The sequence below is a fragment of the Urocitellus parryii genome, chromosome 7, assembly GCF_045843805.1.
Source record: "Urocitellus parryii isolate mUroPar1 chromosome 7, mUroPar1.hap1, whole genome shotgun sequence".
Taxonomy (NCBI): Eukaryota; Metazoa; Chordata; class Mammalia; order Rodentia; family Sciuridae; genus Urocitellus; species Urocitellus parryii.
In genome coordinates, this window is record NC_135537.1 from 183,751,947 (window position 1) to 183,777,566 (window position 25,620).

Sequence of the window (25,620 nt, forward strand, 5' to 3'; positions counted from 1 at the left end):
CTGGGGGGGGGGGTGAACAGCAGGCGTTCTGGGGATAAGGAGCCAGTGGGGTCCTGGGTTGAAGAGTTGGCAGGGATGGGAGAGCACAGTGCATGATATGCTTGGCAGGGGAGCAGGGAATGCTTGGAAGGGGTGACTCTCAGAAGTGGGAAGGGGGGCCCTGGAGGGTGAGTGGGGGGCGGAGTGGGGAGAGACCTGGTTAGGGAGGGTGCATTCAGTGGTGCCAGAAGAGGACCCAAGAGGAGGGTGTGCTGAGCCAGTGACCAGCAGACCATGCCACAGTGGCCTGCTGGAGCATGGTGGATTGCTCACCCCAGGGCCTTGTGTGGCACCTGTCAGAAGTTAGGTGTGCTGGGAGCTGCAAGGGCTCACATGCACGATTGGTGTGTGTGAAAGGGGGAGCTGCCCCAGGGCTCACATGCATGTTTAGTGTGTGGATGGTTAATATTCGTGTTATTTTCTTTTTAGTAATAATGGACAAGTACCAGGAGCAACCTCATCTGTTGGACCCACACCTTGGTAAGCACTGAAACTGATGATTTTGTTGGTTCAGGTACAGGTGACCACAAAGTCCTGTGAATGGTGATGGCTCCTGTGTGTGCTACTCCCAGAAGATACCGGGGTGAAGTGTCCATGGTGCAGGTCTTATTTGCTGGAAGGCCTGGTAGCTAGTTCTAGTGCACCTTTGGTGTGACTTGAAGTCTAGGTCTCACTTTAGATTGTGCACAGATGTGTCTGAGCTGCTTTCTCCTGCTGCTATTTGGGAACACATCTTTTCTTCTTGTGTGTGTTAGTTTGTTAAGTCTGGGCACAGGGTGTCCTGCTGGTAATCATCACACGGGTCCCCATTCCATCCCCATAGCAGCTAAGGAGAGTGTCTGCCATCTCCATTTTTATAGATGGAGACACTGATCCGGACCTGCAGTGAATGTCTTTAAATATTTGACCATTTCATACAGATTAATTTTTTTTCTTTTTGTCCTGGTCCTGAACCTGGGAAGGAGAAGATAGCCCTGGTGACTAGGTTGGAGAGGCAGCAGGGGCAGGTGCCTAGGCTCACATGGGGCTCTGTCACTCAGGGGTTGGTCTGTGGCTGGAGGATGGGGTGTGCAGACCTGTGTGAGAGACGCCCTGTGGTGTGCACATGCTCATGTTGAATTTCTCTTCTCCCAGTGATAGGATTCTCAGGTGGGCCTTGTGAACTCACCTGTTTCAGCCCCCTGTGTCCCGACCTGCAGTTCCCTGAGGATTGACATGCTCTGGGCCTTTCTTCCTAGGTGGAATGTTTGCAGACAGACGGCTGAAGACCTTCTCCTACAGTACAGGGACATCACTCTGTGGTGTTGCGGTCACTGCTGTGCTCCTCTTTCTTTTGTGCTGAGTTAGATGTTGGCTGTCTGTAGTGATCCTTGGGGTCTTAGCTTCTCTCTGAGTCCTCTACTTTTTGGTCTCTTGCACGACAGTGAAGTTCTTTACCTTGTTATTTATTTTTTAAAAAATTTTTTTTCAGTTGAAGATGAACACACAGTATCTTTATTTCTATGTGGTGCTGAGAATTGAATCCAGTGCCTCACATATGGTAGGCAAGCACTCTGCCCCTAAGCTACAACCCCAGACCTATCTTTAGTTCTTTAGAACTGCAGGTTTTTTTCTTTTTGTGGTGCTAAGGAATCAAACCCAGGGCCTAAGCACTATACCAACTGAGCTATGTCGCCAGCCCCGTTATCTTTAGTTTGTTTTTTTTTTAATATTTATTCTTAAGTTTTAGGTGGACACAATATCTTTATTTTACATTTATGTGGTGCTGAGGATCGAACCCAGTGCCTCGATCATGCTAGGCAGGCACTCTACCACTGAGCCAAAACCCAAGCCCATCTTTAGTTCTTGATGACTCTCTTATTGGGCCTCTGGGGCAGCAGAGAGAAACTGTTCCTTATGTATGGGTCATCGGCTCTCTGGGCCCCCAGTGATTGTGCAGGGGTTGTGAGATCTGTCCTAAACTTTCTGAGCCAGGGGGTTGCTTGTGCTCTGCTGATCCCTGAATTCTCTTTCCTTTGGGACAGTGTTGCTCTGAAGGGCTGGTCCTTTCCTTATTTAGGATGGACATGGATGGGCTCCTCACTGCTTCTGTGAGTGAAGTTTCCAGTGTGTTGTAGCAGCAGTGTGAGGGTGGACAGGCATGTTCACTGAGGAGGTAAAGTGGTGGAGGGGTGGCAGTGTGAGGGTGGACGGGCAGATGTCCTGTGAGGTGGTAGGTGGTGGAGGGGCGGCAGTGTGAGGGTGGACGGGCAGATGTCCTGCGAGTTGGTAGGTGGTGGAGATGCAGCAGTGTGAGGGTGGACAGGCAGATGTCCTGTGAGGTGGTAGGTGGTGGAGGGGTGGCAGTGTGAGGGGGGACAGGCAGATGTCCTGTGAGGTGGGAGGTGGTGGAGGGGTGGCAGTGTGAGGGTGGACAGGCAGATGTCCTGTGAGGTGGTAGGTGGTGGAGGGTGGCAGTGTGAGGGTGGACAGGCAGATGTCCTGTGAGGTGGTAGGTGGTGGAGGGTGGCAGTGTGAGGGTGGACAGGCAGATGTCCTGTGAGGTGGTAGGTGGTGGAGGGGTGGCAGTGTGAGGGTGGACGGGCAGATGTCCTGTGAGGTGGTAGGTGGTGGAGGGGCGGCAGTGTGAGGGTGGACGGGCAGATGTCCTGCGAGTTGGTAGGTGGTGGAGATGCAGCAGTGTGAGGGTGGACAGGCAGATGTCCTGTGAGGTGGTAGGTGGTGGAGGGGTGGCAGTGTGAGGGTGGACAGGCAGATGTCCTGTGAGGTGGTAGGTGGTGGAGGGGCGACAGTGTGATGGTGGACGGGCAGATGTCTTGTGAGGTGGGAGGTGGTGGAGGGGCAGCAGTGTGAGGGTGGACAGGCAGATGTCCTGTGAGGTGGTAGGTGGTGGAGGGGCGGCAGTGTGAGGGTGGACAGGCAGATGTCCTGTGAGGTGGTAGGTGGTGGAGGGGCGGCAGTGTGAGGGTGGACAGGCAGATGTCCTGTGAGGTGGTAGGTGGTGGAGGGGCAGCAGTGTGAGGGTGGACAGGCAGATGTCCTGTGAGGTGGTAGGTGGTGGAGGGGTGGCAGTGTGAGGGTGGACAGGCAGATGTCCTGTGAGGTGGGAGGTGGTGGAGGGCGGCAGTGTGAGGGTGGACAGGCAGATGTCCTGTGAGGTGGTAGGTGGTGGAGGGGTGGCAGTGTGAGGGTGGACAGGCAGATGTCCTGTGAGGTGGTAGGTGGTGGAGGGGTGGCAGTGTGAGGGTGGACGGGCAGATGTCCTGTGAGGTGGGAGGTGGTGGAGGGGCGGCAGTGTGAGGGTGGACAGGCAGATGTCCTGTGAGGTGGGAGGTGGTGGAGGGGTGGCAGTGTGAGGGTGGACAGGCAGATGTCCTGTGAGGTGGTAGGTGGTGGAGGGGCGGCAGTGTGAGGGTGGACGGGCAGATGTCCTGTGAGGTGGGAGGTGGTGGAGGGGTGGCAGTGTGAGGGTGGACGGGCAGATGTCCTGTGAGGTGGGAGGTGGTGGAGGGGTGGCAGTGTGAGGGTGGACGGGCAGATGTCCTGTGAGGTGGGAGGTGGTGGAGGGGTGGCAGTGTGAGGGTGGACAGGCAGATGTCCTGTGAGGTGGGAGGTGGTGGAGGGCAGCAGTGTGAGGGTGGACAGGCAGGTCCTGTGAGGTGGGAGGTGGTGGAGGGGTGGCAGTGTGAGGGTGGACAGGCAGATGTCCTGTGAGGTGGGAGGTGGTGGAGGGGTGGCAGTGTGAGGGTGGACAGGCAGATGTCCTGTGAGGTGGTAGGTGGTGGAGGGCAGCAGTGTGAGGGTGGACGGGCAGATGTCCTGTGAGGTGGTAGGTGGTGGAGGGGCAGCAGTGTGAGGGTGGACGGGCAGATGTCCTGTGAGGTGGTAGGTGGTGGAGGGGTGGCAGTGTGAGGGTGGACAGGCTGATGTCCTGTGAGGTGGTAGGTGGTGGAGGGGCAGCAGTGTGAGGGTGGACGGGCAGATGTCCTGTGAGGTGGTAGGTGGTGGAGGGGTGGCAGTGTGAGGGTGGACGGGCAGATGTCCTGTGAGGTGGTAGGTGGTGGAGGGTGGCAGTGTGAGGGTGGACAGGCAGATGTCCTGTGAGGTGGGAGGTGGTGGAGGGCAGCAGTGTGAGGGTGGACAGGCAGATGTCCTGTGAGGTGGTAGGTGGTGGAGGGCAGCAGTGTGAGGGTGGACGGGCAGATGTCCTGTGAGGTGGTAGGTGGTGGAGGGGTGGCAGTGTGAGGGTGGACAGGCAGATGTCCTGTGAGGTGGTAGGTGGTGGAGGGGTGGCAGTGTGAGGGTGGACAGGCAGATGTCCTGTGAGGTGGGAGGTGGTGGAGGGGTGTCAGTGTGAGGGTGGACGGGCAGATGTCCCGTGAGGTGGGAGGTGGTGGAGGGGTGGCAGTGTGAGGGTGGACAGGCAGATGTCCTGTGAGGTGGGAGGTGGTGGAGGGGTGGCAGTGTGAGGGTGGACAGGCAGATGTCCTGTGAGGTGGGAGGTGGTGGAGGGGTGGCAGTGTGAGGGTGGACAGGCAGATGTCCTGTGAGGTGGGAGGTGGTGGAGGGGTGGCAGTGTGAGGGTGGACAGGCAGATGTCCTGTGAGGTGGGAGGTGGTGGAGGGGTGGCAGTGTGAGGGTGGACAGGCAGATGTCCTGTGAGGTGGTAGGTGGTGGAGGGGTGGCAGTGTGAGGGTGGACGGGCAGATGTCCTGTGAGGTGGGAGGTGGTGGAGGGGCAGCAGTGTGAGGGTGGACAGGCAGATGTCCTGTGAGGTGGGAGGTGGTGGAGGGGCAGCAGTGTGAGGGTGGACAGGCAGATGTCCTGTGAGGTGGGAGGTGGTGGAGATGCAGCAGTGTGAGGGTGGACAGGCAGATGTCCTGGGAGGTGGGAGGTGGTGGAGGGGTGGCAGTGTGAGGGTGGACAGGCAGATGTCCTGTGAGGTGGGAGGTGGTGGAGGGCAGCAGTGTGAGGGTGGACGGGCAGATGTCCTGTGAGGTGGTAGGTGGTGGAGGGGTGGCAGTGTGAGGGTGGACAGGCAGATGTCCTGTGAGGTGGGAGGTGGTGGAGGGTGGCAGTGTGAGGGTGGACAGGCAGATGTCCTGTGAGGTGGGAGGTGGTGGAGGGGTGGCAGTGTGAGGGTGGACAGGCAGATGTCCTGTGAGGTGGTAGGTGGTGGAGGGCAGCAGTGTGAGGGTGGACAGGCAGATGTCCTGTGAGGTGGGAGGTGGTGGAGGGGGCAGTGTGAGTGTGGACGGGCAGATGTCCTGTGAGGTGGTAGGTGGTGGAGGGGTGGCAGTGTGAGGGTGGACGGGCAGATGTCCTGTGTGGTGGTAGGTGGTGGAGGGGTGGCAGTGTGAGGGTGGACAGGCAGATGTCCTGTGAGGTGGTAGGTGGTGGAGGGGTGGCAGTGTGAGGGTGGACGGGCAGATGTCCTGTGAGGTGGTAGGTGGTGGAGGGGTGGCAGTGTGAGGGTGGACAGGCAGATGTCCTGTGAGGTGGTAGGTGGTGGAGGGGTGGCAGTGTGAGGGTGGACAGGCAGATGTCCTGTGAGGTGGGAGGTGGTGGAGGGGTGGCAGTGTGAGGGTGGACGGGCAGATGTCCTGTGAGGTGGGAGGTGGTGGAGGGGTGGCAGTGTGAGGGTGGACGGGCAGATGTCCTGTGAGGTGGTAGGTGGTGGAGGGGTGGCAGTGTGAGGGTGGACAGGCAGATGTCCTGTGAGGTGGGAGGTGGTGGAGGGGCAGCAGTGTGAGGGTGGACGGGCAGATGTCCTGTGAGGTGGTAGGTGGTGGAGGGGCAGCAGTGTGAGGGTGGACGGGCAGATGTCCTGTGAGGTGGGAGGTGGTGGAGGGTGGCAGTGTGAGGGTGGACAGGCAGATGTCCTGTGAGGTGGGAGGTGGTGGAGGGGCAGCAGTGTGAGGGTGGACGGGCAGATGTCCTGTGAGGTGGGAGGTGGTGGAGGGGCAGCAGTGTGAGGGTGGACGGGCAGATGTCCTGTGAGGTGGTAGGTGGTGGAGGGCAGGAGTGTGAGGGTGGACAGGCAGATGTCCTGTGAGGTGGGAGGTGGTGGAGGGGTGGCAGTGTGAGGGTGGACAGGCAGATGTCCTGTGAGGTGGGAGGTGGTGGAGGGGCAGCAGTGTGAGGGTGGACGGGCAGATGTCCTGTGAGGTGGTAGGTGGTGGAGGGCAGCAGTGTGAGGGTGGACAGGCAGATGTCCTGTGAGGTGGTAGGTGGTGGAGGGCAGCAGTGTGAGGGTGGACAGGCAGATGTCCTGTGAGGTGGTAGGTGGTGGAGGGCAGCAGTGTGAGGGTGGACGGGCAGATGTCCTGTGAGGTGGGAGGTGGTGGAGGGGCAGCAGTGTGAGGGTGGACAGGCAGATGTCCTGTGAGGTGGGAGGTGGTGGAGGGGCAGCAGTGTGAGGGTGGACGGGCAGATGTCCTGTGAGGTGGTAGGTGGTGGAGGGGCGGCAGTGTGAGGGTGGACGGGCAGATGTCCTGTGAGGTGGGAGGTGGTGGAGGGTGGCAGTGTGAGGGTGGACGGGCAGATGTCCTGTGAGGTGGTAGGTGGTGCAGGGCGGCAGTGTGAGGGTGGACAGGCAGATGTCCTGTGAGGTGGTAGGTGGTGGAGGGCAGCAGTGTGAGGGTGGACGGGCAGATGTCCTGTGAGGTGGGAGGTGGTGGAGGGGTGGCAGTGTGAGGGTGGACAGGCAGATGTCCTGTGAGGTGGTAGGTGGTGGAGGGGTGGCAGTGTGAGGGTGGACAGGCAGATGTCCTGTGAGGTGGGAGGTGGTGGAGGGTGGCAGTGTGAGGGTGGACAGGCAGATGTCCTGTGAGGTGGTAGGTGGTGGAGGGGTGGCAGTGTGAGGGTGGACAGGCAGATGTCCTGTGAGGTGGGAGGTGGTGGAGGGGTGGCAGTGTGAGGGTGGACGGGCAGATGTCCTGTGAGGTGGTAGGTGGTGGAGGGGTGTCAGTGTGAGGGTGGACAGGCAGATGTCCTGTGAGGTGGTAGGTGGTGGAGGGGTGGCAGTGTGAGGGTGGACGGGCAGATGTCCTGTGAGGTGGTAGGTGGTGGAGGGGTGTCAGTGTGAGGGGTGGACAGGCAGATGTCCTGTGAGGTGGGAGGTGGTGGAGGGGTGGCAGTGTGAGGGTGGACAGGCAGATGTCCTGTGAGGTGGTAGGTGGTGGAGGGGCAGGAGTGTGAGGGTGGACAGGCAGATGTCCTGTGAGGTGGGAGGTGGTGGAGGGTGGCAGTGTGAGGGTGGACAGGCAGATGTCCTGTGAGGTGGGAGGTGGTGGAGGGGTGGCAGTGTGAGGGTGGACGGGCAGATGTCCTGTGAGGTGGTAGGTGGTGGAGGGGCGGCAGTGTGATGGTGGACAGGCAGATGTCCTGTGAGGTGGGAGGTGGTGGAGGGGTGGCAGTGTGAGGGTGGACGGGCAGATGTCCTGTGAGGTGGGAGGTGGTGGAGGGGTGGCAGTGTGAGGGTGGACAGGCAGATGTCCTGTGAGGTGGGAGGTGGTGGAGGGTGGCAGTGTGAGGGTGGACAGGCAGATGTCCTGTGAGGTGGGAGGTGGTGGAGGGGTGGCAGTGTGAGGGTGGACGGGCAGATGTCCTGTGAGGTGGTAGGTGGTGGAGGGGTGGCAGTGTGAGGGTGGACGGGCAGATGTCCTGTGAGGTGGTAGGTGGTGGAGGGGTGGCAGTGTGAGGGTGGACAGGCAGATGTCCTGTGAGGTGGTAGGTGGTGGAGGGGCAGGAGTGTGAGGGTGGACAGGCAGATGTCCTGTGAGGTGGTAGGTGGTGGAGGGCAGCAGTGTGAGGGTGGACAGGCAGATGTCCTGTGAGGTGGGAGGTGGTGGAGGGTGGCAGTGTGAGGGTGGACAGGCAGATGTCCTGTGAGGTGGTAGGTGGTGGAGGGCAGCAATGTGAGGGTGGACGGGCAGATGTCCTGTGAGGTGGTAGGTGGTGGAGGGGTGGCAGTGTGAGGGTGGACAGGCAGATGTCCTGTGTGGTGGTAGGTGGTGGTGGGGTGGCAGTGTGAGGGTGGACAGGCTGATGTCCTGTGAGGTGGTAGGTGGTGGAGGGGTGGCAGTGTGAGGGTGGACGGGCAGATGTCCTGTGAGGTGGGAGGTGGTGGAGGGGTGGCAGTGTGAGGGTGGACGGGCAGATGTCCTGTGAGGTGGTAGGTGGTGGAATGGCAGCAGTGTGAGGGTGGACGGGCAGATGTCCTGTGAGGTGGTAGGTGGTGGAGGGGCAGCAGTGTGAGGGTGGACGGGCAGATGTCCTGTGAGGTGGGAGGTGGTGGAGGGATGTCAGTGTGAGGGTGGACAGGCAGATGTCCTGTGAGGTGGTAGGTGGTGGAGGGGCGGCAGTGTGAGGGTGGACGGGCAGATGTCCCGTGAGGTGGTAGGTGGTGGAGGGGTGGCAGTGTGAGGGTGGACGGGCAGATGTCCTGTGAGGTGGTAGGTGGTGGAGGGGTGTCAGTGTGAGGGTGGACGGGCAGATGTCCCGTGAGGTGGGAGGTGGTGGAGGGCAGCAGTGTGAGGGTGGACAGGCAGATGTCCTGTGAGGTGGGAGGTGGTGGAGGGGCAGCAGTGTGAGGGTGGACAGGCAGATGTCCTGTGAGGTGGGAGGTGGTGGAGGGGTGGCAGTGTGAGGGTGGACAGGCAGATGTCCTGTGAGGTGGGAGGTGGTGGAGGGGTGGCAGTGTGAGGGTGGACGGGCAGATGTCCCGTGAGGTGGGAGGTGGTGGAGGGCAGCAATGTGAGGGTGGACGGGCAGATGTCCTGTGAGGTGGTAGGTGGTGGAGGGCAGCAGTGTGAGGGTGGACGGGCAGATGTCCTGTGAGGTGGGAGGTGGTGGAGGGCAGCAGTGTGAGGGTGGACAGGCAGATGTCCTGTGAGGTGGGAGGTGGTGGAGGGGTGGCAGTGTGAGGGTGGACAGGCAGATGTCCTGTGAGGTGGGAGGTGGTGGAGGGGCGGCAGTGTGAGGGTGGACAGGCAGATGTCCTGTGAGGTGGGAGGTGGTGGAGGGGTGGCAGTGTGAGGGTGGACGGGCAGATGTCCTGTGAGGTGGGAGGTGGTGGAGGGGCGGCAGTGTGAGGGTGGACAGGCAGATGTCCTGTGAGGTGGTAGGTGGTGGAGGGGTGGCAGTGTGAGGGTGGATGGGCAGATGTCCTGTGAGGTGGGAGGTGGTGGAGGGCAGCAGTGTGAGGGTGGACAGGCAGATGTCCTGTGTGGTGGTAGGTGGTGGTGGGGTGGCAGTGTGAGGGTGGACAGGCAGATGTCCTGTGAGGTGGGAGGTGGTGGAGGGTGGCAGTGTGAGGGTGGACAGGCAGATGTCCTGTGAGGTGGTAGGTGGTGGAGGGGTGGCAGTGTGAGGGTGGACAGGCAGATGTCCTGTGAGGTGGGAGGTGGTGGAGGGGTGGCAGTGTGAGGGTGGACAGGCAGATGTCCTGTGAGGTGGTAGGTGGTGGAGGGGCAGCAGTGTGAGGGTGGACAGGCAGATGTCCTGTGAGGTGGGAGGTGGTGGAGGGCAGCAGTGTGAGGGTGGACGGGCAGATGTCCTGTGAGGTGGGAGGTGGTGGAGGGGTGGCAGTGTGAGGGTGGACGGGCAGATGTCCTGTGAGGTGGGAGGTGGTGGAGGGCAGCAGTGTGAGGGTGGACGGGCAGATGTCCTGTGAGGTGGGAGGTGGTGGAGGGTGGCAGTGTGAGGGTGGACAGGCAGATGTCCTGTGAGGTGGTAGGTGGTGGAGGGGTGGCAGTGTGAGGGTGGACAGGCAGATGTCCTGTGAGGTGGGAGGTGGTGGAGGGTGGCAGTGTGAGGGTGGACAGGCAGATGTCCTGTGAGGTGGTAGGTGGTGGAGGGGTGGCAGTGTGAGGGTGGATGGGCAGATGTCCTGTGAGGTGGGAGGTGGTGGAGGGCGGCAGTGTGAGGGTGGACAGGCAGATGTCCTGTGAGGTGGGAGGTGGTGGAGGGGTGGCAGTGTGAGGGTGGACGGGCAGATGTCCTGTGAGGTGGTAGGTGGTGGAGGGGTGGCAGTGTGAGGGTGGACAGGCAGATGTCCTGTGAGGTGGGAGGTGGTGGAGGGCAGCAGTGTGAGGGTGGACAGGCAGATGTCCTGTGAGGTGGTAGGTGGTGGAGGGGTGGCAGTGTGAGGGTGGACAGGCAGATGTCCTGTGAGGTGGTAGGTGGTGGAGGGCAGCAGTGTGAGGGTGGACGGGCAGATGTCCTGTGAGGTGGGAGGTGGTGGAGGGCAGCAGTGTGAGGGTGGACAGGCAGATGTCCTGTGAGGTGGGAGGTGGTGGAGGGGTGGCAGTGTGAGGGTGGACAGGCAGATGTCCTGTGAGGTGGGAGGTGGTGGAGGGCGGCAGTGTGAGGGTGGACGGGCAGATGTCCTGTGAGGTGGGAGGTGGTGGAGGGGTGGCAGTGTGAGGGTGGACAGGCAGATGTCCTGTGAGGTGGGAGGTGGTGGAGGGGTGGCAGTGTGAGGGTGGACAGGCAGATGTCCTGTGAGGTGGGAGGTGGTGGAGGGCAGCAGTGTGAGGGTGGACAGGCAGATGTCCTGTGAGGTGGGAGGTGGTGGAGGGCGGCAGTGTGAGGGTGGACGGGCAGATGTCCTGTGAGGTGGTAGGTGGTGGAGGGGTGGCAGTGTGAGGGTGGACAGGCAGATGTCCTGTGAGGTGGGAGGTGGTGGAGGGGTGGCAGTGTGAGGGTGGACAGGCAGATGTCCTGTGAGGTGGGAGGTGGTGGAGGGGTGGCAGTGTGAGGGTGGACAGGCAGATGTCCTGTGAGGTGGGAGGTGGTGGAGGGCAGCAGTGTGAGGGTGGACAGGCAGATGTCCTGTGAGGTGGTAGGTGGTGGAGGGCAGCAGTGTGAGGGTGGACAGGCAGATGTCCTGTGAGGTGGGAGGTGGTGGAGGGGTGGCAGTGTGAGGGTGGACAGGCAGATGTCCTGTGAGGTGGGAGGTGGTGGAGGGATGTCAGTGTGAGGGTGGACAGGCAGATGTCCTGTGAGGTGGTAGGTGGTGGAGGGGCAGCAGTGTGAGGGTGGACGGGCAGATGTCCTGTGAGGTGGGAGGTGGTGGAGGGGTGGCAGTGTGAGGGTGGACAGGCAGATGTCCTGTGAGGTGGGAGGTGGTGGAGGGGCAGCAGTGTGAGGGTGGACGGGCAGATGTCCTGTGAGGTGGGAGGTGGTGGAGGGTGGCAGTGTGAGGGTGGACAGGCAGATGTCCTGTGAGGTGGTAGGTGGTGGAGGGGCAGCAGTGTGAGGGTGGACGGGCAGATGTCCTGTGAGGTGGTAGGTGGTGGAGGGGCGGCAGTGTGAGGGTGGACAGGCAGATGTCTTGTGAGGTGGGAGGTGGTGGAGGGGTGGCAGTGTGAGGGTGGACGGGCAGATGTCCTGTGAGGTGATAGGTGGTGGAGGGGTGGCAGTGTGAGGGTGGACAGGCAGATGTCCTGTGAGGTGGTAGGTGGTGGAGGGGCAGGAGTGTGAGGGTGGACAGGCAGATGTCCTGTGAGGTGGTAGGTGGTGGAGGGCAGCAGTGTGAGGGTGGACAGGCAGATGTCCTGTGAGGTGGGAGGTGGTGGAGGGTGGCAGTGTGAGGGTGGACAGGCAGATGTCCTGTGAGGTGGGAGGTGGTGGAGGGGTGGCAGTGTGAGGGTGGACGGGCAGATGTCCTGTGAGGTGGTAGGTGGTGGAGGGGTGGCAGTGTGAGGGTGGACGGGCAGATGTCCTGTGAGGTGGTAGGTGGTGGAGGGGCGGCAGTGTGAGGGTGGACGGGCAGATGTCCTGTGAGGTGGGAGGTGGTGGAGGGGTGGCAGTGTGAGGGTGGACAGGCAGATGTCCTGTGAGGTGGGAGGTGGTGGAGGGCAGGAGTGTGAGGGTGGACGGGCAGATGTCCTGTGAGGTGGGAGGTGGTGGAGGGGTGGCAGTGTGAGGGTGGACGGGCAGATGTCCTGTGAGGTGGTAGGTGGTGGAGGGGCGGCAGTGTGAGGGTGGACGGGCAGATGTCCTGTGAGGTGGGAGGTGGTGGAGGGGTGGCAGTGTGAGGGTGGACGGGCAGATGTCCTGTGAGGTGGTAGGTGGTGGAGGGGCGGCAGTGTGAGGGTGGACAGGCAGATGTCCTGTGAGGTGGGAGGTGGTGGAGGGGTGGCAGTGTGAGGGTGGACGGGCAGATGTCCTGTGAGGTGGTAGGTGGTGGAGGGGTGGCAGTGTGAGGGTGGACGGGCAGATGTCCTGTGAGGTGGTAGGTGGTGGAGGGCAGCAGTGTGAGGGTGGATGGGCAGATGTCCTGTGAGGTGGGAGGTGGTGGAGGGCGGCAGTGTGAGGGTGGACGGGCAGATGTCCTGTGAGGTGGGAGGTGGTGGAGGGCAGCAGTGTGAGGGTGGACGGGCAGATGTCCTGGGAGGTGGGAGGTGGTGGAGGGCAGGAGTGTGAGGGTGGACGGGCAGATGTCCTGTGAGGTGGGAGGTGGTGGAGGGCAGGAGTGTGAGGGTGGACGGGCAGATGTCCTGTGAGGTGGGAGGTGGTGGAGGGTGGCAGTGTGAGGGTGGACAGGCAGATGTCCTGTGAGGAGGTAGGTGGTGGAGGGGTGGCAGTGTGAGGGTGGACAGGCAGATGTCCTGTGTGGTGGTAGGTGGTGGTGGGGTGGCAGTGTGAGGGTGGACAGGCAGATGTCCTGTGTGGTGGTAGGTGGTGGTGGGGTGGCAGTGTGAGGGTGGACAGGCAGATGTCCTGTGAGGTGGTAGGTGGTGGAGGGCAGCAGTGTGAGGGTGGACAGGCAGATGTCCTGTGAGGTGGGAGGTGGTGGAGGGTGGCAGTGTGAGGGTGGACAGGCAGATGTCCTGTGAGGTGGGAGGTGGTGGAGGGGCAGCAGTGTGAGGGTGGACGGGCAGATGTCCTGTGAGGTGGTAGGTGGTGGAGGGGCAGCAGTGTGAGGGTGGACAGGCAGATGTCCTGTGAGGTGGGAGGTGGTGGAGGGGCAGCAGTGTGAGGGTGGACGGGCAGATGTCCTGTGAGGTGGTAGGTGGTGGAGGGCAGCAGTGTGAGGGTGGACAGGCAGATGTCCTGTGTGGTGGTAGGTGGTGGAGGGGTGGCAGTGTGAGGGTGGACAGGCAGATGTCCTGTGAGGTGGTAGGTGGTGGAGGGGCAGGAGTGTGAGGGTGGACAGGCAGATGTCCTGTGAGGTGGTAGGTGGTGGAGGGGCAGGAGTGTGAGGGTGGACAGGCAGATGTCCTGTGAGGTGGTAGGTGGTGGAGGGGTGGCAGTGTGAGGGTGGACAGGCAGATGTCCTGTGAGGTGGGAGGTGGTGGAGGGCAGCAGTGTGAGGGTGGACAGGCAGATGTCCTGTGAGGTGGGAGGTGGTGGAGGGGCAGCAGTGTGAGGGTGGACAGGCAGATGTCCTGTGAGGTGGTAGGTGGTGGAGGGGTGTCAGTGTGAGGGTGGACGGGCAGATGTCCTGTGAGGAGGTAGGTGGTGGAGGGGTGGCAGTGTGAGGGTGGACGGGCAGATGTCCTGTGAGGAGGTAGGTGGTGGAGGGGTGTCAGTGTGAGGGTGGACGGGCAGATGTCCTGTGAGGAGGTAGGTGGTGGAGGGGTGTCAGTGTGAGGGTGGACGGGCAGATGTCCTGTGAGGTGGTAGGTGGTGGAGGGGTGTCAGTGTGAGGGTGGACGGGCAGATGTCCTGTGAGGTGGGAGGTGGTGGAGGGTGGCAGTGTGAGGGTGGACAGGCAGATGTCCTGTGAGGTGGTAGGTGGTGGAGGGGTGGCAGTGTGAGGGTGGACAGGCAGATGTCCCGTGAGGTGGTAGGTGGTGGAGGGGTGGCAGTGTGAGGGTGGACAGGCAGATGTCCTGTGAGGTGGGAGGTGGTGGAGGGGTGGCAGTGTGAGGGTGGACAGGCAGATGTCCTGTGAGGTGGGAGGTGGTGGAGGGGTGGCAGTGTGAGGGTGGACGGGCAGATGTCTTGTGAGGTGGGAGGTGGTGGAGGGGTGGCAGTGTGAGGGTGGACAGGCAGATGTCCTGTGAGGTGGGAGGTGGTGGAGGGGCAGGAGTGTGAGGGTGGACAGGCAGATGTCCTGTGAGGTGGTAGGTGGTGGAGGGCAGCAGTGTGAGGGTGGACAGGCAGATGTCCTGTGAGGTGGGAGGTGGTGGAGGGGTGGCAGTGTGAGGGTGGACGGGCAGATGTCCTGTGAGGTGGGAGGTGGTGGAGGGGTGGCAGTGTGAGGGTGGACGGGCAGATGTCCTGTGAGGTGGTAGGTGGTGGAGGGTGGCAGTGTGAGGGTGGACGGGCAGATGTCCTGTGAGGTGGGAGGTGGTGGAGGGGTGGCAGTGTGAGGGTGGACAGGCAGATGTCCTGTGAGGTGGGAGGTGGTGGAGGGGTGGCAGTGTGAGGGTGGACGGGCAGATGTCCTGTGAGGTGGGAGGTGGTGGAGGGTGGCAGTGTGAGGGTGGACAGGCAGATGTCCTGTGAGGTGGTAGGTGGTGGAGGGCAGCAGTGTGAGGGTGGACGGGCAGATGTCCTGTGAGGTGGGAGGTGGTGGAGGGCAGCAGTGTGAGGGTGGACAGGCAGATGTCCTGTGAGGTGGTAGGTGGTGGAGGGCGGCAGTGTGAGGGTGGACAGGCAGATGTCCTGTGAGGTGGTAGGTGGTGGAGGGCAGCAGTGTGAGGGTGGACGGGCAGATGTCCTGTGAGGTGGTAGGTGGTGGAGGGTGGCAGTGTGAGGGTGGACGGGCAGATGTCCTGTGAGGTGGGAGGTGGTGGAGGGTAGCAGTGTGAGGGTGGACAGGCAGATGTCCTGTGAGGTTGGAGGTGGTGGAGGGGCAGCAGTGTGAGGGTGGACAGGCTGATGTCCTGTGAGGTGGTAGGTGGTGGAGGGGTGGCAGTGTGAGGGTGGACAGGCAGATGTCCTGTGAGGTGGTAGGTGGTGGAGGGGCGGCAGTGTGAGGGTGGACAGGCTGATGTCCTGTGAGGTGGGAGGTGGTGGAGGGGTGGCAGTGTGAGGGTGGACAGGCAGATGTCCTGTGAGGTGGTAGGTGGTGGAGGGGCGGCAGTGTGAGGGTGGACAGGCAGATGTCCTGTGAGGTGGTAGGTGGTGGAGGGTGGCAGTGTGAGGGTGGACAGGCAGATGTCCTGTGAGGTGGTAGATGGTGGAGGGGTGGCAGTGTGAGGGTGGACAGGCAGATGTCCTGTGAGGTGGGAGGTGGTGGAGGGGTGGCAGTGTGAGGGTGGACAGGCAGATGTCCTGTGAGGTGGGAGGTGGTGGAGGGCAGGAGTGTGAGGGTGGACAGGCAGATGTCCTGTGAGGTGGTAGGTGGTGGAGGGGTGTCAGTGTGAGGGTGGACGGGCAGATGTCCTGTGAGGTGGTAGGTGGTGGAGGGGCGGCAGTGTGAGGGTGGACGGGCAGATGTCCTGTGAGGTGGTAGGTGGTGGAGGGGTGGCAGTGTGAGGGTGGACGGGCAGATGTCCTGTGAGGTGGGAGGTGGTGGAGGGGTGGCAGTGTGAGGGTGGACGGGCAGATGTCCTGTGAGGTGGTAGGTGGTGGAATGGCAGCAGTGTGAGGGTGGACGGGCAGATGTCCTGTGAGGTGGTAGGTGGTGGAGGGGCAGCAGTGTGAGGGTGGACGGGCTGATGTCCTGTGAGGTGGGAGGTGGTGGAGGGGCGGCAGTGTGAGGGTGGACGGGCAGATGTCCCGTGAGGTGGTAGGTGGTGGAGGGGTGGCAGTGTGAGGGTGGACGGGCAGATGTCCCGTGAGGTGGGAGGTGGTGAAGGGCAGCAATGTGAGGGTGGACGGGCAGATGTCCTGTGAGGTGGGAGGTGGTGGAGGGGTGGCAGTGTGAGGGTGGACAGGCAGATGTCCTGTGAGGTGGTAGGTGGTGGAGGGGTGGCAGTGTGAGGGTGGACGGGCAGATGTCCTGTGAGGTGGTAGATGGTGGAGGGGTGGCAGTGTGAGGGTGGACGGGCAGATGTCCTGTGAGGTGGGAGGTGGTGGAGGGTGGCAGTGTGAGGGTGGACAGGCAGATGTCCTGTGAGGTGGTAGGTGGTGGAGGGTGGCAGTGTGAGGGTGGACAGGCAGATGTCCTGTGAGGTGGGAGGTGGTGGAGGGGTGGCAGTGTGAGGGTGGACGGGCAGATGTCCTGTGAGGTGGGAGGTGGTGGAGGGGTGGCAGTGTGAGGGTGGACGGGCAGATGTCCTGTGAGGTGGGAGGTGGTGGAGGGGTGGCAGTGTGAGGGTGGACAGGCAGATGTCCTGTGAGGTGGGAGGTGGTGGAGGGGCGGCAGTGTGAGGGTGGACAGGCAGATGTCCTGTGAGGTGGGAGGTGGTGGAGGGCAGCAATGTGAGGGTGGACGGGCAGATGTCCTGTGAGGTGGGAGGTGGTGGAGGGGTGGCAGTGTGAGGGTGGACAGGCAGATGTCCTGTGAGGTGGGAGGTGGTGGAGGGTGGCAGTGTGAGGGTGGACGGGCAGATGTCCTGTGAGGTGGGAGGTGGTGGAGGGTGGCAGTGTGAGGGTGGACAGGCAGATGTCCTGTGAGGTGGGAGGTGGTGGAGGGTGGCAGTGTGAGGGTGGACAGGCAGATGTCCTGTGAGGTGGGAGGTGGTGGAGGGGTGTCAGTGTGAGGGTGGACAGGCAGATGTCCTGTGAGGTGGGAGGTGGTGGAGGGGTGGCAGTGTGAGGGTGGACAGGCAGATGTCCTGTGAGGTGGGAGGTGGTGGAGGGTGGCAGTGTGAGGGTGGACAGGCAGATGTCCTGTGAGGTGGTAGGTGGTGGAGGGCAGCAGTGTGAGGGTGGACGGGCAGATGTCCTGTGAGGTGGGAGGTGGTGGAGGGCAGCAGTGTGAGGGTGGACAGGCAGATGTCCTGTGAGGTGGGAGGTGGTGGAGGGCAGCATTGTGAGGGTGGACAGGCAGATGTCCTGTGAGGTGGTAGGTGGTGGAGGGGTGGCAGTGTGAGGGTGGACAGGCAGATGTCCTGTGAGGTGGTAGGTGGTGGAGGGGCGGCAGTGTGAGGGTGGACAGGCAGATGTCCTGTGAGGTGGTAGGTGGTGCAGGGCGGCAGTGTGAGGGTGGACAGGCAGATGTCCTGTGAGGAGGTAGGTGGTGGAGGGCAGCAGTGTGAGGGTGGACGGGCAGATGTCCTGTGAGGTGGGAGGTGGTGGAGGGGTGGCAGTGTGAGGGTGGACAGGCAGATGTCCTGTGCGGTGGTAGGTGGTGGAGGGGTGGCAGTGTGAGGGTGGACAGGCAGATGTCCTGTGAGGTGGGAGGTGGTGGAGGGGTGGCAGTGTGAGGGTGGACAGGCAGATGTCCTGTGAGGTGGGAGGTGGTGGAGGGGCGGCAGTGTGAGGGTGGACAGGCAGATGTCCTGTGAGGTGGGAGGTGGTGGAGGGGTGGCAGTGTGAGGGTGGACGGGCAGATGTCCTGTGAGGTGGTAGGTGGTGGAGGGGCGGCAGTGTGAGGGTGGACGGGCAGATGTCCTGTGAGGTGGTAGATGGTGGAGGGGCAGCAGTGTGAGGGTGGACGGGCAGATGTCCTGTGAGGTGGTAGGTGGTGGAGGGGCAGCAGTGTGAGGGTGGACGGGCAGATGTCCTGTGAGGTGGGAGGTGGTGGAGGGGCAGCAGTGTGAGGGTGGACGGGCAGATGTCCTGTGAGGTGGTAGGTGGTGGAGGGGTGGCAGTGTGAGGGTGGACGGGCAGATGTCCTGTGAGGTGGTAGGTGGTGGAGGGCAGCAGTGTGAGGGTGGACAGGCAGATGTCCTGTGAGGTGGTAGGTGGTGGAGGGCAGCAGTGTGAGGGTGGACAGGCAGATGTCCTGTGAGGTGGTAGGTGGTGGAGGGCAGCAGTGTGAGGGTGGACAGGCAGATGTCCTGTGAGGTGGGAGGTGGTGGAGGGGCAGCAGTGTGAGGGTGGACGGGCAGATGTCCTGTGAGGTGGTAGGTGGTGGAGGGGTGGCAGTGTGAGGGTGGACAGGCAGATGTCCTGTGAGGTGGGAGGTGGTGGAGGGGCGGCAGTGGGAGGGTGGACGGGCAGATGTCCTGTGAGGTTGGAGGTGGTGGAGGGGCGGCAGTGTGATGGTGGACGGGCAGATGTCCTGTGAGGTCGTAGGTGGCGGTGTGCAGCAGTGTCAGGGTGGACGGGTCAGTGTTCTCCTAGGGGTCAGGTGGTAGCCTACCATGTTACCAAGGCAGGGTTCTGGCAGACTTCCCCGTGCTCCTTGCTCTCTCCAGTGGATGCCTCCACTCTCTTGTGGAGTGTGTGCTGGTGTTCTGTGGTGCATGTGTTCTTGCCCTCCCTGCTTTTCTGTGTCTGCTGGTGTGTGCCTGGAGCCCTGGGGGCAGTGGGCCAGTGTTGCTGAGCGGACCCTCTGTCTGCCGTTCTCCTCCGCTCGTAGCCTCCCTCGCAGTCTCTGGGGCTTCTTGTACCGCTGTCTTGTGTCTGGTCCTGGAGCAGTCGAGACACCTGTGTGTGGTCACCTGCGTCTTCTTGGGCGTGTCTTGTCACAGCCCTTAGCGTGAGGCGCCCTGCACCTCCTCTGCGCCTCATCTTGGCAGTGTCCCCGAGAGGCGTGTGGGCCTGTGGGTTTAATCATACTTCCTCTGTCCATGAAGGAAAGTGGTTGTACCTCCTTGCCAGGATCATTTGGGTGTTTGAAATCTCTACTTAGACCGAGTTGCCTGTGAACGAGAAAAGAGGCATAGGTGTTTATTGTTATTGTTATTGTTATTCTCATCTCAGTTTGTAGTTTCCAGGGTGAAGTGTTTGCTGCCTGTTCCCTTTTTTTTGTTTTAATAGAGAGTGAGAGAGGAGAGGGAGGGAGAGAGAGAGAGAATTTTTAATATTTCTTTTTTAGTTCTCGGCGGACACAACATCTTTGTTGGTATGTGGTGCTGAGGATCGAACCCGGGCCGCACGCGTGCCAGGCGAGCGCGCTACCGCTTGAGCCACATCCCCAGCCCCTGCCTGTACCCTTAAATTTATGTAGTGCTTGGTGAATGGTCCACCTCTGTTTGCTCTTGATATTTGTCTCATTCTGTTTTTTTTAAAATTTTTTTATTAGTTATAAGATGGATCTTTATTTGCTTATTTATATGCCTCACACATGCTAGGCAAGCCCTCTACCACTGAGCCCCAGCCCTAGCCCTTGCTCTGGTTTTTTAATGACTCACCTTATAAAATCACTGCAGTAGTCTCACAGTCTCTGAGCAGGGCCAGCCAGGCTTTGTAGATTGGGAAACTGAAGCACAGCTTTGAAGGGTTGGGCAGCTTCCCTGTGTTACACAGCGAGTGACCAGCTAGTGACCACGCGGCCAAGCTTAAATCCCCAGAGTCTCTGGTGGCCTCAGGCTTCATCTTCTGAACACTGGAGTCCTTGTCGTGGTTGGCTGCAGGGAAGCCACTGCTGCCCGACTGGGGATCTGGCTGCGTTGAGTGCAGCATGGCACTGCTGCCCAGGCCTCGTCTCCTAGCAGCCGCAGCTCAGCGGTCAAGGGAGGGCACAGTGCTGGTGCTGTCACTATGGGCCCTCCTGCCTTTCTGCCCTGACCTGTCTGATGGATCAGGGAAGGACATGTCCGAGGAGCTGCCCAAGGCTGTGTGTGTTCTGTCCCCCACTGTCCTCTGGGAGGACAGTGATGCTGGTTCTTTCATGGCCCACGTTTCATTGCTCTACTATTGCCTATTTTTTTCAGTACTGGGGATTGAGCACTGGTGCTCCACCATTGAGCCAGGCCCCCAGCTCTTTTTATTTTTTATTCTGGGACACAGTGTCCAGCTGCTTTGGCTTTTTAAAGACATGTGCTGCAAGGAACTGAAGTGTTAAAAACTTTGGGTTGTCAAACTACCCCTCCTTTGTGCCTGGCCTCTGCTGGTCCCTTTAGGAAGTTTGTTTGTTGAGTGATTCAGCAGACCCTCCCCTGCTCGAAGGCCCACTTGAGTCTGTGCCCACCCAGCCCGGCCCTAATTTTCTTTAGAACTTTTAGAAATTTTTTTAGATTTATTTCTAGATTTTTTTTTTAATCTTTCATTGTTCTTGTGAAACAGTTTTTTTGGGGTACTGGGGATTGAACCTAGGGTGCTTTACTGCTGAGCCACATCCCCAGTCCTTTTTATTTTTTATTTTGAGATAGGGTCTTGCTGTGGTGATGAGGGTGGTGTCAAACTTGCCATCCTCCCCCACTCAGCCTCCAGAATTGCTGGGGTGTTTATGGCTGATTATACCTGGCATCCAGCAAAGATACGTTTTGTATTCTTGCTTTTTTAACTGGCCACATTATAACAGAGAATGTATGTGTCAATACTTTTTCCTGAAAACCCCACGTCCTAGCCTCAGAGTTCGACTTTGAGGTGTACTTGCTGGGTGTCCCCCATGTCTCTGTCCCTGCGGCCACTGCTGGATCTTTGCAAGGCCTCAGCATTTCAGAGTAGAACCCTGTAGCTGATTTCCCAAGCATTGTGCTGGTAAGTCTCACTGGGAAAGGAGATATTTACTTGGGAGGTGTTGTGTTTTGGTAGTTTCTTTTAGGTTTTCTAAGCAGGTAAATGGTTATCTAGTTTGTGAATAATTCCAACTTGATCTTTGATCCCTGGCTATACATTTTAATCTTTTAAAGATTTTCGGATTAACATCATTGAGCTATAACTCAATGTACAATAAAACGCACCCTTTGAGAGTGACTTTTGAGTTTTAGCCCGTGCACGCCCCACCTTTGTCTAGGTAGAGAGCATTTCTGTTATCCCAAAGTGTGCCTGGGTCCTCTGAGGCCAGCTTCTCCCCTGGCCTGGACCCCACCTGTGGGCTTGCTCTCTGCAGACCACTTGACCTTTATACTTCCTGGAAGCTTCCTTGAAGGAATGTTCCGGAGGGTTGTCAGTCTGCCTCAGCAGTCTGCTCCTGCCTCTGCTTGAGAAACAGAGGTTTGTTCTGCTGCCCCCTGGTGGATGTTGGTCAGTCGGGCTGGACATCACCTTGAGTGATACCTTGGACCTTCATGGGCCATCTTTGGGAGCATGTGTGTTCTCGTTCTCTTGGCTGACCAGGTCAAGCGCCCCACCTTCTTGCAGACACCACTCTGCGCTGTCGCCAGCGGCACGATCCTGCTGCTCTGCCTGCTGTCCGGCTCTTGGTATTGTCTTTCTGATCAGGCCTGTGCGGGTTGTCTCCTTTGGTTCTGGGGATTGAATTCGGGGCCTCATACGTGCTAGGCCAGTGCTCTGTCAGTGCTGGCTGTTGTTCTTCATCTATGAAGATTCATGAAGATCTAGGCGTGGGCCAGGCACCGCGGTGCACGCCTGTCATCCCAGCGACTTGGGAAGGACAGGCAGGAGGATTGCAAGTTCAAAGCCAGCGTCAACAACCTCATGAGACTCTGTCTCAAGATAAAAAGGGCTAGGTTGTGGCTCAGAGCACCCCAGTTTCCATTCCAGTACTGTAAGAGGGCGGGGAGCAGGAATGCACGTTGTCCCAAGGTGCCTGCCCTTCCGGAGATGGCCTAGGTGAACACACGTTTCTGCTGCTCTGCTTATGCTTGGTCATGTGGGTTGTTAACCTGGAACCATCCTTTTGTTCTCCATCCTGTTTTGATGTCATATTGACGTTTAATTTTATAGCAAATGTCTGATGTCTCTTTCTCTAGAGTGGATGATGAACTTGTTGTTGGACATGGTGCGAGATAAGACGTCCCCAGCTGCCCTTGTACATCTGGCTTTTAAATTTCTCTACATCATCACCAAGGTAATATTTGCATAGACTGAGAGTTGACAGAATTTTTCTTAACATACTGGTCAAAAGTTGCTCTCCAGAGTGTCCTGCTGAGGACTGTGGTCTCTGCAGGTCTCTACCTGGGAGCTCAGGTCTCAGTGACCTGGGGCATCCTTTGTCCCAAACAAAAACTTTCTTATGAGGAAAAAGCAGAAAAACTTGGTGGAAATGGAAGTTGCTTGTACTTTAATGCAGGGATGAGCGTGTTGGGAATCTGGCCTGCAGACCCAGGTCCTCCTTCCTGGCAGGCTCCCGGTGGTGCCCACCTGGTGGCCCACACAAGGGGAGTGAACCTGGAGCTGGCTCTGCATGGGGCCTATGGTGGCTGAGGCCACACATTGCAGTACTCCTGCAGAGGTCCTCGCTGGCAAGAGAAACTGTAGATGTTTATGGAAGCGTTAGTGAGTCTGGGGATCTTTGATGCTTGTGGGGATCTACTCCTCAGGACTGTTGGGACACTCATGTGAACAAGGTAGAAGTGGCTTTTTTGTATGGTGTGTATTTCTGACGAGCTACAGAGCTTTGTTGGCTGATCTGGGTCAGAACACATTTAATGAGTGGGCTGAACTGGGAGGCAGAGCGCTCCTGAACTGTTCCTTTGATTTTGCTAAGTGGTGTCACTGGGATGTGACAATTCCCCTACATCATTGGGGGCACTGGATGCACAGTAGGGGGGCTAGAAGCCTGCAGGCAGCCCTGTGCCTCAGGAGGGCCAGTGGCAAGGCTGGCCCTTTCTGGCCTCTGGGAACCTGGACTCCAGCGGGGCCGTGTGCAGCTGCAGAGCTGGGGGAGGCGTGAGCCTGTGCAGGCCCCACTCTGTCCCCCCAGGCACCCTTGAGCACCGGGCCAGGGAGCCCTGCTGGAGTGATTTTCAATGAGAGGAGGAAGACCATGTTGTCACAGTGTATGTGATTCGGTGTCTTTTTATTTGGTAGGTTCGAGGCTACAAGGTATTTCTTCGTTTATTTCCTCACGAAGTAGCTGACGTGCAGCCTGTGCTGGACATGTTCTCGGGGCAGAACCCTACAGACCACGAGGTGCGCACCGCCCCCGCCCGCTGCTCTCCGGGGGGGCAGCCCCTCCTGCCTCCCTCACTCTGCCTGGTTTCCTGTCATCCCCCTTTAGTTTCTACTTGTGGTGCTTTCCATTCTTCTCCTCTGAAGTGTGTCCTTTACAAAGAAAAGATGAGTGTGACTGTGCTGGGTCCCCGAGGCCCCAGGGACTGACTGCTGGGGAGGACTGGAGGACCGGAGGACCAGGACCAGTGGAGTCATTCCTGGGGGTGGTGGTTGCAGCCAAGCACACCAAGCCAGTCCGCAAGGGGAGGGTGCGGGGCAAAGCCAGGTTGCTGCTGCCTGGAGGGCGCGGGGCATGGGCCACCCCCAGCAGCACGTCATGGCCACACAGGTGGGGCCTGGTCCTGGCCGAGCGCATGGGTGTTCGCTGGGGCTGGTCGTGTAGGCACTGGTCTGGCTGGTGCCAGTCGCACAGCTGCAGGAAGGCGGGTGCCTGGGCAGGCCCCTCCCGAGGCCCAGGGCTGCCTGTGGCTCCTGGCCTACACTGTGCCTTCAGGAAGGTGGCTGTGCCGCTGGAGACTTGCTGCTGTCTTCTCCTCAGGGCCTCTCTCCTCGCTGCGGCTGGTACTGTGGAAGGCCTGCTGGTGCGGACTCTTGTGTTTTATTACTGGGATATGAGCCTTCCTTTCCTCTGTTTTGTGCTTTGCTGAGTGTTGGGGTGGAACCCAGAACCCATGGGCACTGGACAACGGCTCCACCAGGGAGCTGCACCCTGGCTCCCGGGCATCCCTTTGTGGTGCCAGTCGAGAGTCTTCTCTCTACTTTTAAGTCTTTTCATCTGTCTCTCCTTTTCTCAAAGGGCCCATGTGCACCAGTGGCACACGCCTCTAATCCCATCAGCAGCTCAGGGGGCTGAGGCAGGTGGATTGTGAGTTCAAAGCCAGCCTCAGCAACTTAGTGAAGCCCTAAGCATCTCAGCCAGACCCTGTCTCCCAGTAAAATACAAAAAAGGGCTGGGGATGTGGCTCAGTGGTTGAGTGCTCTGAGTTCCATGCCCGATACCAAAATAAAGGCCCAGTTACATTTTGGATAGGATTCTTCTGTGTTCATTCTGTCTCCTGTCTGTGCGTGTGGTGGGGACATGGGAGGATGTGGGGCTGAGGATGTGTGTGCCCCACGCTCTGGTCAGTGGTGTGGAGGCCTGGGCCAGCTTTGGAGGAGCGCAGGCCTGCTGTCTCTGACGGGGCCCTCTGTGGCTTGACTTCCTAGACCTGGGAAACGCGCTACATGCTGCTCCTGTGGCTCTCCATGACCTGCCTCATCCCTTTTGATTTTTCACGTTTTGATGGGAACCTCCTCGCCCAACCTGAGGAGACACGAGTGTCCACGATGGACCGCATCCTGTGCATAGCTCAGGTGAGTGTGCCTGTGCCCTTGACCTGCCTTGAGGTCGTGTGCGTTCAGCGGACTTTGGGTACTTTTGTGTTTTCTTGAACTCTGTTTTCCAGTGAGGTAAGATTCGCTCACCCTATTTTGAATTTGGGATGATGGGGTAGAGCCCAGGGTGACAGGGCAGCAGATGTCTTTCCTCACTGGCGGTGGGGAGACTTGGGCTAGGCCCAGCCGTGATGCAGCAGCAGTATCAGGTTCCACCTCACATTGGGTTTTCAGCATCGTACAAGTAACAATGTTCAGTTATTTTCTAGGGAAACCTAGAAAATGAAGAGAAGCAAGAATGTTAAGTTGACGTCTGTCAAATTCTTGCAGGCCTACCTGGCTGTCAGTGACAAGGCCCGAGACGCGGCTGCTGTCCTTGTGTCTAGGTGAGTCCTGGAGATTGCTGGCAGTGTTTGTTGATGGGCGGTTTGCGTGATGTTGGTTGCACGTGTCTGTCAGTCCATGCAGAAGGACATCTGCACCTGCCACGGTCACGCGAGGCTGGCCTGGGCTGGCAGAGTCACCCGATAGGTCTTGCCCAGGAGGCAGCCCAGAGTGTACAGGGAGTTCCCAGGCATGGCTGCCTCCTCTGGGTCCTTTGAGGGTCCCTTCAGGAGCAGCTCATGCCAGGGTCAGAGATCTGAGTGCACAGGTGTGTGGCTTGTGGTGGAAGTCCCCAGATATCCTGAGAGACGGTCTCTAGTCAGCGGGGTTGGCCACCAGGACGGGACCCAGTGTGAGGGCGAGGGAAGCTGGCGTGTGGCATTGAGGATGTCCGTGCCTCCTCTGATGGGATCTGAACGTGTGGTCGTTACACAGGTTGAAGAGTTGGGGTTTTTTCTCCTGGTCGGTGTTGTGAATCCTGGTGGTGGTTTCTGCGGGGCAGCGGCTGGCACCTCTGCCTTGTGGGTCCTCCACATGGTGGCAGACGCTGGCTTTGTCGAGTGTCGGGGGCCAGGAGATGTCTGACTGCTGTGCTCAGGAGTAGACCTGAGGAGGGGAGGACGAGCCTCGGCAGGGCGCCCAGCTGTCGCGAGGGCTGAAGAGAGGGCAGGGTTCTTTCTGTTTACACGAGTGAGCGCTGTGGCCTGCTGCCCTGGAGCCGTGTGTCCACCCCCACGTGGTCACGGGGCTCATGTGCTGCTTCCAGTCTGTCCCCAGGACCAGCACTTGCTCTGAACACTCTGCCTACAGCCACCACCCTAAGCCACATCCTGGGATGAGTTCTGACAGTGGAGTGAGAGTTGAGGGGTCTGAGATGGAAGTACTGCGAAGTTAGGGTTGGAAGTCAGGACGAGCCAAGAGCCCTCTGTTGGCCATGGGAGGGATCCTGCAGATGTTGCTGGCCTCCTTAGTGAAGGGTGGTATCTGTTGTGTGATTCTTATGGT

General features: G+C 59.7%; 1 protein-coding gene across 2 annotated transcripts in view; it reads left to right on the forward strand.

Moving 5' to 3' along the window:
- The window catches only part of Tbcd (tubulin folding cofactor D), a 118,216-nt gene that overhangs the window by 987 nt on the left and 91,609 nt on the right, over nucleotides 1–25,620 (forward strand). Inside the window, exons 2-6 of one of the 2 annotated variants that reach the window (XM_077800606.1) lie at nucleotides 469–519; nucleotides 21,654–21,751; nucleotides 22,714–22,815; nucleotides 24,064–24,210; nucleotides 24,562–24,617. In XM_077800606.1, the coding sequence (XP_077656732.1) occupies nucleotides 469–519; nucleotides 21,654–21,751; nucleotides 22,714–22,815; nucleotides 24,064–24,210; nucleotides 24,562–24,617 (454 nt within the window). The remainder of the gene's footprint in view (nucleotides 1–468; nucleotides 520–21,653; nucleotides 21,752–22,713; nucleotides 22,816–24,063; nucleotides 24,211–24,561; nucleotides 24,618–25,620) is intronic. The other variant, XM_077800607.1, reaches the window with a different exon arrangement.